Here is an 11,029-nt window from a genome sequence, read left to right on the forward strand (position 1 = left end):
GGGAGGGGGGTGGGGGGGGGTGTGAGGGGGGGTGTGAGGGGGGGGTGGGGGGGGGGTGTGAGGGGGGGTGTGAGGGGGGGTGAGGGGGGGGTGTGAGGGGGGGGTGAGGGGGGGGTGTGAGGGGGGGTGTGAGGGGGGGGTGTGAGGGGGGGGTGTGAGGGGGGGTGTGAGGGGGGGGGTGGGGGGGGCTGTGAGGGGGGGTGTGAGGGGGGGGGTGTGAGGAGGGGGGTGTGAGGAGGGGGGTGTGAGGAGGGGGGTGTGAGGGGGGGGTGTGAGGGGGGGGTGTGAGGGGGGGGGTGTGAGGGGGGGGGGTGTGAGGGGGGGGGTGTGAGGGGGGGGGGGTGAGGGGGGGGGTGTGAGGGGGGGTGTGTGAGGGGGGGTGTGAGGGGGGGGTGTGAGGGGGGGGTGTGAGGGGGGGTGGGGGTGTGAGGGGGGGGTGTGAGGGGGGGGGGGGTGAGGGTAGTTGTGAGGGGGGGTGTGAGTGGGGGGGGGGGGGGAGGGAGGTCAGTGGGGGTTCCGGGCCCAGCTCCCCCCGCGCCGGGCTCCGCTCCCGGTACCTGCTGCTGCGGCTCCTCCTCAGCCGCCGGGTCGGTCAGTCGGCGCCGGACGGACCATCCCTGTCCCCCAGCCTCGGGAGAGCGATCTCTGATCACCCCTGACCCCTCACCTCCGACCTCCCATGGCCGCGGCTTCGGCTTCCGCTTCCGGCTCGAGCCGCGCCCCCAGTTTCCATGGCGCCCGGGGCCCCGACCCCAATTTCCATGGTGCCAGGAGCCCCGCCCCCGATTTCCATGGTGCCCTGAGCCCCGCCCCCGGTTTCTATGGTGCCCTGAGCCCCGCCCCCGGTTTCCATGGTGCCAGGAGCCCCGCCCCCGGTTTCTGCGGCGCCCGGAGCAATGTCCCCGGTTTCCACGGCGCCCCGCCCCCGGTTTCCATGGTGCCCGGAGCCCCGCCCCCGTTTTCCACGGCGCCCGGAGGCCCGCCCCCGGTTTCCATGGCTTCGTGAGGGTCGAGAGCCCGATCCCGGGCCCCGCTGACTGCCCCGGGGCCTGGACTGAGGCTCTGGGCGTCCCCCGCCCCTCCCTGCGGGTCTGCGGGGTGGTCCCGGCCGGGTGAGGCCGGCATATTCCCCCCCCCCCAATGGAACCAGCCGGGTCTCCGCAACAACCCACAATCCAGTCCCTCCAGTGCAGGAGGAGGCCGCTCTGCCCATCCAGTCTGTGCTGGCCCTCTGAAAAAGCGACGCCCCCCCTCCCCCCCCCAGGCCACCTCACCCCCATAACCCCACGTAATCTGCACACTCAGGGGCAATTTAGCATGGCCAACCCACCTAACCTGCACGTCTTTGGACTGTGGGAGGAAACCGGAGCACCCAGAGGAAACCCACGCAGACACGGGGAGGACGTGCAGACTCCACACAGACAGTGACTCAGCCGGGAATCGAACCCGGGACCCTGGAGCTGTGAAGCAGCAGTGCTAACCATCATCAGAGTCTGTGTTCCAGATACTTTTATTCACTTGCTGTGGTGCGATTGGATCCCAGGTCTCTGGAGCATTACCTGGCTCTCTGGGTTACTGGACCAGCCAGTGATATAGCTTTCAAAGTGTAGCAGTGACTGTTATCAGGTCGGGAACGTGGCAGCCCAGTTATCGTACAGCAAGCTCCACCTACACTGACTGACGATTCACTACTCTTCACCGTCCTTTACTGTCACGTTTACCGAGGTACACTAAAAAGTATTTTTCTGCGAGCAGCTCAAACAGATAATTTAAAGGGATGACAGTGGATAGACAATGGCAAACATTCAAGGAACGCTTGGGGGAACTTCAGCAACTGTTCATTCCTGTCTGGCACAAAAGCAAAGGGGGTAAGAAGGCCATGATGGAACCATCAATTCAGCGAACACGTGTAGTTGGATCTGAACAGAGGCTTTAATACACTTACAACAGAGCCAGCCTATTCGTTGTTGAATCTCCAGAGAACTGGCAGGCTGGCTCTAAGGCACTGATCTTTATACATCGGTCCCAGGGGGAGGAGTCCTGGGCGGAGCCAAGGGAGGAGCCCAGTACAAACTCTCGCGTACTCCCAGAGCGACTCCCCCTGGTGGTCGGATAGTGCAACTGCACTTACAATGGTGGATAGTGAACATATATATACACGGAGTTATATTGGCAACTATGTACAGCATTGATCTTACAACGGGTAGATAACGAACATATATACATGTAGTGATATTGGCAACTATATATAGTGTGAATCACATTCACCACAGGCTGGTTCACCCTGGTTTACAATGGAAATTAGAAATAGTATCCAGTAGAAGGAAGAAGCATACAGATTGGCCAAGAAAAATAATAGGTCTGAGGATTTAAAAAAATAAATAAATTTAGAGTACCCAATTCATTTTTTCCAATTAAGGGGCAATTTAGCGTGGCCAATCCACCTAGCCTGCACATCTTTGGGTTGTGGGGGCAAAACCTACACAGGTACGGGGAGAATGTGCAAACTCCACACGGACAGTGACCCGGAGTCAGGATCAAACCTGGGACCTCGGCGCCGTGAGGCAACAGGACTAACCCACTGTGCCACCGTGCTGCCCGTAATAGATCTGAGGATTGGGAGTAATTTAGAATTCAGCAAAGAAGGACAAAGGGATTGATTAAGAAGGGGAAAGTACAGTATGAAAGGAAACTTGCAGGGAACATAAAGCTGGCACTAAGAGTTTCTACAGATATGTGAAGAGAAAGAGATTGGTAAAGAGAAATGTAGGCCCCCTACAGACAGAAACAGGGGAATGCATAATAAGGGACAAAGAAATGGCTGAGCAATTGAATATATACTTTGGTCCTGTCTTCACAAATGAGGACACAAATCAGATCCCAGAAATGTTGGAGAATGAAAGGTTTAGTGAGAGGGAAGAACGGAGGGAGAGCAACATTAATAGAGAAATGGTGCTGGGAAAATTGATGGCGTTTAAGGCGGATAAATCCCTCGGGCCCGAGAATCTGCATCCCAGAGTGCTTAAGGAGGTGACTCTGGAAATTGTGGATGCATTGGTGGTCACCTTATGGGATCCTATTGACTCTGGAACTGTCCCTACAGATTGGAGGGTAGCTCACGTCACTCCAATATTCAAAAAGGGAAGTAGAGAGAAAGCAGAGAATTATAGACCAGTAAGCCTAACATCGGTAGTGGGAAAAATGCTTGAATCCATTATCGAGGACTTTATAGCGGAACATTTGGAAAGCAGTGGCAGGATCAGTCAGAGTCAGCATTATTTATGAAGGGAAAATCATGCTTGACAAATCTGTTGGAATTCTTTGATGAGGTAACCAGTACAGTCGACAAGGTGGAGCCAGTTGATGTGGTATATTTGGACTTTCAGAAGACTTTTGACAAAGTCCCGCAGAAGAGATTATTGTCCAAAATTAAAGCACATGGGATTGGGGAAATGTATTGAGGTGGATAGAAAACTGGTTGGCAGAGAGGAAACAAAGAGTAGAGATTAATGGGTCCTTTTCAAATTGGGAGGCACTCACTAGTGGGGTACCACAGGGATCGGTGCTGGGACCCCAGCTATTCACAATATATATTAATGATTTGGATGAAGGAACAAAATGTAAAATCTCAAAGTTTGCAGATGACACCAAGTTGGGTGGGAGGGTGAATTGTGACGAGGATGCAGGAATCCTACAGCAAGATCTGGACAGGTTATGTGAGTGGGCTAAACCAATGGCAGATGCAGTATAATTTGGATAAGTGTGAGGTTATTCACTTTGGAAGCAAAAACGGAAAGGCAGATTACTACCTGAATGGTTGTAAATTGGGAGTGTGCAACGGGACCTGGGTGTCCTTGTGCACCATTCGCTGAAGGTAAGCATGCAGGTGCAGCAGGCGGTAAAGAAGGCTAAAGGTATGTTGGCCTTCATTGCGAGAGGCGTTGAGTATAGAAGCAGGGATGTGTTGCTGCAATTGTACAGGGCATTGGTGAGGCCACGCCTGGAGTATTGTGTGCAGTTTTGGTCTCCTTCTCTGAGGAAGGATGTTCTTGCTCTCGAGGAAGTGCAGCGAAGGTTTACCAGACTGATTCCAGGGACGGCGGGATTGTCATATGAGGAGAGATTAACTAGGTTGGGATTGTTTTTGCTGGAGTTCAGAAGAATGAGGGGGGATCTCATAGAGAGTTACAAAATTCTAACAGTAGACAGGGTAGATGTTTCATAGAATTTACAATGCAGAAGGAGGCCACTCGGCCCATCGAGTCTGCACCGACTCTTGGAAAGAGCACCCTACCCGAGGTCAACACCTCCACCCTATCCCCATAACACAGTAACCCCACCCAACACTAAGGGCAATTTTGGACACTAAGGGCAAGTTAACATGGCCAATCCACCCAACCTGCACATCTTTGGACTGTGGGAGGAAACCGGAGCACCCGGAGGAAACCCACGCACACACGGGGAGGATGTGCAGACTCCGCACAGATAGTGACCCAAGCCGGGAATCGAACCCGAGACCCTGGAGCTGTGAAGCAATTGCGCTATCCACAATGCTACCATGCTGCCCCATTGGGACTGCTCCCAACTGTTACCAATGATGGGTGTGTCCAGAACCAGGGGTAACAGTCTGAGGATTCAGGGTAATCCATTTCGGACAGAGATAAGGAGACACTTCTTCACACAAAGAGTGGTGAGCCTGTGGAATTCATTACCACAGGAAGTAGTTGATGCTAAAACTTTGAATATATTCAAGAGGCAGCACTTGGGGAGAATGGGATCAAAGGCTATGGGGAGAAAGCAGGATTAGGCTATTGAGTTGGATGATCAGCCATGATCGTGATGAATGGCAGAGCAGGCTCGAAGGGCCAAAAGGCCTCCTCCTGCTCCTAACTTCTATGTATCTATGTATTTAGCACATAAAAATAAAATAAAAAGAAAATACATAATAGGGCAACACAAGGTACACAATGTAGATTAGTGATAATGTTAGAATGTAAAAAGAGGATCTGTTTGGGAGAGCTCGCAGAGAGTCGCCACTCTCCGGCTCCATCTTGGAAATCAGCTCTTCTGAGACTTCTGAGACTTCTTTTTAAAAAAATTTCGAGTACCCAATTCATGTTTTTCCAATTAAGGGGCAATTTAGCGTGGCCAATCCACCTACCCTGCACATCTTTGGGTTGTGGGGGTGAAACCCACGCAGACACGGGGAGAATGTGCAAACTCCACACGGACAGTGACCCAGAGCCGGGATCGAACCTGGGACCTCAGCGCCGTGAGGCAGCAGGGCTAACCACTGCGCCACCGTGCTGCCCGTTCTGAGAGACTTCTGTCGTGAATCCGATCCAGTGCGTGGGAATCTGTGATATGTGGTGTGAGCAGGGAAAGTAACTGCCAAGCAGATTTATGAATCCTTACTGAGACTTGCAAACTGTAAAGCAAGAGGTATAAATAAGATGTAAATAATAATAATCTTTGTAAGTGTCACAAGTAGGCTTACATTAACACTGCAATGAAAATCCCCTAGTCGCCACATTCCGGTCCACAGAGGGAGAATTCAGAATGTCCAAATTACCTAACAAGCAGGTGTTTTGGGACTTGTGGGAGGAAACCGGAGCACCCGGGGGAAACCCACGCAGACACGGGGAGAACGTACAGACTCTGCACAGACAGTGACCCAAGCCGGGATTTGAACTCAGGTTCCTGGCGCTGTGAAGCAACAGTGCTAACCACTGTGCTACCGTGCCGCTCAAAAGGGCCAGAGTCGTAAAGCAGCAGGTGGTCTGACTTAGCTAAAGACGTCTGCAGTTGTTCCAATACATGATTTAAACTGGTCAAGCAGTTTATTTATCTGGTAGCTGCTTGGAAGTCAGGGGATAAAGCCAGACCTACACCTCAAGTAGAATAAATGCAACATCTATCATTCATGGAGCAGCCTGCAGTTCGGAGCTGGTATTCAGTACAAGGCAAAGTTGGTCATGGGGAAGGTTTGTTTAGTTGGAATTTAAAGGAAGACATCTTCAATAATCCACTCAGTGAAAGGCAGTAAACCTTGCTGCAATTCTGGAATTAATCAGCTTGGCTGCTGTTTGAAACCGTAGCCGCGGGCTATAAAAGACCAAGGGCGTTTCCGAATGTTTTAGCCATTGAGCAAGAGTCACGGGGAGGCCAGTGCTTGAGGTCTGGAATCTAGAGTTGTTAGGTTTTAACAGAAAATTGGAGGGTGGTTTGGCAATAAACTAATGGAAGGATCCCCATTAAATCTTTTACCTTGGCATAGTGGTTCCCAACCAGTGTGCCATGGCACAAGGGTGTGCTGTGAAGATGCCACGAAAAAAGATTCAAAATTTGTATAATTAAACTAGAACTAACCGTTGTCTTTAGCTGTGTGATTGGGGCTGGTTTAGCACACTGGGCTAAATCGCTGGCTTTTAAAGCAGACCAAGGCAGGCCAGCATCACGGTTCAATTCCCGTACCAGCCTCCCCGAACAGGTGCCGGAATGTGACGACTAGGGGCTTTTCACAGTAACTTCATTGAAGCCTACTCGTGACAATAAGCAATTTTCATTTCATTTTTCGATTGGCATCTCCAGTACCAAATGAATCTTGGGCCTCCCCCAGGCATGCGCTGGCTGGGAGAGAGCCGCACATGCATGGTTTAGATTTTTTATGTTGGGGAGGCCCGTGCCCAAGGGGGCTTGGAGCTAAAGACAAAGGTCCCCATACACAAAAAGCAAAAACTGAAAAAGTGAGCAATAACTCTGGGAGAAGCGAGAGAGACAGGGAGGGGTTAAAAAAAAACAGGAAAGAGGACAGGCCAAGTTCCCAATAAGGTAAGAAGGCAAAGGAAAAGGTGTGCCTCAAAATGTTATAATATAGAGGCGTTATATGAAATATAAATGATGGGGAACCACTACCCTGGAGAATAGCTGGGACACTGAAGAGAAATCGGGGTTAGTTCCAGAAAAGTGCGTGAACTTTGTGAGATAAGGGAACTCTCGGTAGAGGGGTAGAGGGGAAAGAGGAGTAAAAAGGAGAACTGAATTTGTAACTTAAGTCTTTCTGAGCTTTCGTGATTTTTTTTTCTTTTTTCTTTCTAAAATTTAAAGCACCCAATTATTTTTTTACAATTAAGGGGGAATTTAGCTGCTCAATCAGGTTTTCCATTCTCTCCAGCTTTGCCGCGGTCCCCTCCTCCTGTTGCTGCAGCTTTTTTATCTTCTGCTGTAACCTGAAAATCTTTTCCCAAAGCTGGGCCTTGCCAGTATCCTGTCTACAGTACGAATGTTCAACTTGCAGAACTTCAGTTACCATGGGTAGTTGACCGTTCAGTACTTGGTTCACTTCGAGCTCTTTCACCATAGTGAAGGGCTCAGTTGATGTGTCTTGAAAAGTTTGTTCTGGATTTCCGACAGACTGAGACGGTGCAACGTCACCTTCTGGACTCCTTTGGGGTAGCCCATTACACTCTGCATTGGGGACTGACAATTCTGATCTTTCACTAGTTGTTATTTCATCTGTTTCAGCTGCAGGACCAAATATTTCCAGATGTGTTTCGGATTTCTCTCGAGGGAAAACATTTTTCCTACGAATATATCGAGAACACAGTTTCTTCTTCTGAAAGATAAAAGTTTTGGGTTTCTGATTTGACAAACTGAACATTTATTTATTTATAATGTCCCCAAACCTATTTTGAAATAAGGTTTAATCTTACCTGTTGATGACTTGGAAATTAGAACATGGCTGGTATAGCATGCGGCTTCAAATCACGGATACCCCAGCGCTATTCAAATGAATCTGCAGTAAAATGGTCACTGCAAATGCATTGATGCTTAGTAGGCAACCAGTTGTCCCGTTTCATATTTTTGATCCATTTGTGAAGTTTTTCCTTGTTTTGCAGTGGAACCCTTTATCAAAGAGAAAATCAAATATGTTTGCTACACTCTTGGTTTACCCATGCTGTATTATGAAGGGACGAAGCTTTAAAACTGAGACGAGAAGGAATTTCTTCAGCCAAGGGAGTAGTGAATCTGTGGAACTCTTTGCCGCAGGAGACTGAGGAGGCCAAGTCATTGAGTGCCTTTAAGACAGAGATAGATAGGTTCTTGATTAATAAGGGGATCACGGTGGCACAGTGATTAGCACGGCTGCCTCAGGGCAGCAAGGATCCAGGTTCAATTCCGGCCCCAAGTCACTGTCCGTGTGGAGTTTACACATTCTCCCCGTGTTTGCGTGTGTCTCGCCCCCACAACCCAAAAAGATGTGCAGGGTAGGTGGATTGGCCACACTAGATTGCCCCTTAATTGGAAAAAAGAATTGGGTACTCTAAATTTATTTTTAAAAATAAGGGGATCAGGGGTTACGGGAAGAAGGTGAATGGGGATGAGAAACATATCAGTCATGATCGAATGGCGGAGCAGATACGATGGGCCGAATGGCCCAATTCTGCTCCTATACCGTATGGTCTTATTCGTGAACTGCTACTCATGCTGATCACTAACAGCCTCAGCGATTCACCTATGTTTAAATAGATAATTCTGAACCTATTTGTTTAAGTGTCTTCTAGGTTAGGGCTCAGTGTTAGGGCTGGTAAATAGTTAATGAACACAATTGTATTTGTAAAAGATTGAATTTTTAAATCAGGATCACAGAAATATGAATTCTACTTTCATGTATATGAATTCAAGGTTAGGTAAGTATGCTAATATTATTGCACGTAGTTGACCTTTGCAACAAAGTCTAACCCTATCTTACATTCTCCGTGCAATTTACTGTTGCGTTTCATTTTTCAAAATTCAAAGGCATCTACGGATAGGTGTGCAGGTGATCGATCAGCCACAACAAGGACAGTCCTTTCTCTTCCTGGCCTCACTGGAAGAATACTTGGACAAAGCCAAAGAGACACAAGGAAGCTGCCAACTTTTGTGTAACATTATCCCAGTTTGAGCTACCTCCTTCTTCAAATGGGGATGGATAATTGGCGAGTGGTGTACAAATGGAACATTAGACTTTATTAAGAAATGTATATTTATTGCAGTGAATCCTGGCAAATAAAGTTAAGATCACAAATTTTCCCCACCCGTCTTCTATTAGGTTTATCTTCGGTAAAAGTTCCTTTTATGTCGATTTAAGATTTTGGGCACAGAAGGAAAGGGTTAAGGACGGTTTCTGAACTTGGATGTGGGCTAAAGAGCAGCAGCCAAAATACACAATGAATACAGTGAATGGATAACTATAATAAGAGCAGTACAACAAGGTTGTGTTCTGTCTCCACATCTGTACGGTAGCACAGTGGTTAGTACTGGTATTTCAGAGCTCCATGGTCCCAGGTTCGATTCCCAGCTTGGGTCAGTCTGTGTGGAGTTTGCACGTTCTCCCTGTGTCTGCGTGGGATTCCTCCGGGTGCTCCGGCTTCATCCCACAAGTCCCGAAAGACGTGCTGTTTGTTGGGTGAATTGGACATTCTGAATTCTTCCTCAGTGTGCCCTAACAGGCGCCGGAGTGTGGCGACTAGGGGTTTTTCACAGTAACTTCATTACAGTGTTAATTGGGGCAGCACGGTAGCATTGTGGATAGCGCAATTGCTTCACAGCTCCAGGGTCCCAGGTTCGATTCCGGCTTGGGTCACTGTCTGTGCGGAGTCTACACATCCTCCCCGTGTCTGCGTGGGTTTCCTCCGGGTGCTCCGGTTTCCTCCCACAGTCCAAAGATGTGCAGGTTGGGTGGATTGGCCATGTTAACTTGCCCTTAGTGTCCAAAATTGCCCTTAGTGTTGGGTGGGGTTACTGGGTTATGGGAATAGGGTGGAGGTGTTGACCTTGGTGCTCTTCCAAAGAGCCGGTGCAGACTCAATGGGCCGAATAGCCTCCTTAATGTAAGCCTTGTGACAATAAAGATTATGATGAGGATTTTCAGCCAACTTGTGACAATGAAATGAAAATCACTTATTGTCACGAGTAGGCTTCAAATGAAGTTACTGTGAAAAGCCCCTAGTCGCCACATTCCGGCACCTGTTCGGGGAGGCTGTTACGGGAATCGAACCGTGCTGCTGGCTTGCCTTCGTCTGCTTTCAAAGCCAGCGATTAGCCCTGTGAGCTAAACAGCCCCATAAAGATTATGATGATGATTTTCAACCTTAACAGTGAAATGGTTATAAAACATGGCGCAGACAGGTTCAATCGAGGCATTAACAAGGGATTAAGACTGTTATTTGAAAAGGAAGAATATGCAGGGTTATTGGGAGGTCAGGAAAGTAGCACAAAGTAAATTGCCCAATCGGAGAGATGGTGCTGACAGAACAGCCGAATAGCCTCCTGCACTGTAAAAACGCAATGATGCTTATCGTTTATAGTCCCCCCCCATCTATGTGAGTTTCCTTCCATGGTCCAAAGATGTGCAGGTTAGTGGATTGGAAATGGTAAATTTCCCCTTAAGTGTCGCAAGGTGTGCAGGTTAGGTGGGGTTACAGGGAGTGGGTCTAGGTTGGGTGCTCCTGTGGAGGGTTGACGAGATGGGCCGAATGGCCACCATCTGCAGTGTAGCGATTCTATGATGATTCAATGCCATTCGCTAGTTCGTTAATACTTTGGATTGAACTGGAAACCTCAATTCTTTGAGATTCATGTTTACCTTGCTATTCCAATGTGCTTTACAATAATAACAATCTTTATTGTCACCAGTGTGCTTACATTAACACTGCAATTAAGTTACTGTGAAAAGCCCCTAGTCGCCACATTCCGGCGCCTGTTTGGGTACACAGAGGGAGAATTCAGAATGTCCAATTCACCTAACAGTACGTCTTTCGGGACTTGTGGGAGGAAACCGGAGCACCCGGAGGAAATCCACGGAGAGAACGTGCAGACTGCGCACAGTGGCCCAAGCCGGGAATCGAACCCGGGACCTGGCGCTGTGAAGCCACAGTGCTGCCCAGAGGGTGGGGCCCAGAGGGTGGGGCCCAGGGGGTGGGGCCCTCTCTGCCGGGCCTGGCTGCTGCTCTGTGAGCCGGGAGCTGCTGGTGGTCCCTCCCTACTC

At 49.3% G+C, this 11,029-nt stretch overlaps 2 protein-coding genes across 2 annotated transcripts in view; both read right to left on the reverse strand.

The window, feature by feature from the left end:
• LOC119954713 (endoplasmic reticulum-Golgi intermediate compartment protein 2-like) overlaps positions 1–706 on the reverse strand; it is a 63,457-nt gene extending 62,751 nt beyond the window's left edge. The window contains 1 exon segment of the mRNA XM_038780196.1: positions 558–706. The gene's annotated coding sequence lies outside the window, so the exon portion shown is untranslated.
• Positions 707–6,471: 5,765 nt separating this feature from the next.
• Positions 6,472–7,660, reverse strand: LOC119955274 (THAP domain-containing protein 5-like). Its single transcript, XM_038781345.1, has one exon. It carries the CDS (start codon positions 7,658–7,660, stop codon positions 7,115–7,117), a length of 546 nt encoding a protein of 181 aa, XP_038637273.1. The 3' UTR covers positions 6,472–7,114.
• Between the last annotated feature and the right edge of the window lie 3,369 nt (positions 7,661–11,029).

Source organism: Scyliorhinus canicula, chromosome 20 (assembly GCF_902713615.1).
Source record: "Scyliorhinus canicula chromosome 20, sScyCan1.1, whole genome shotgun sequence".
Classification (NCBI taxonomy): domain Eukaryota; kingdom Metazoa; phylum Chordata; class Chondrichthyes; order Carcharhiniformes; family Scyliorhinidae; genus Scyliorhinus; species Scyliorhinus canicula.

What these genes read in the sequence shown, in the direction of transcription:
- LOC119955274 (XM_038781345.1), bottom strand. Translation starts at nt 7,660, where the DNA reads ATGTTCAGTTTGTCAAATCAGAAACCCAAAACTTTTATCTTTCAGAAG.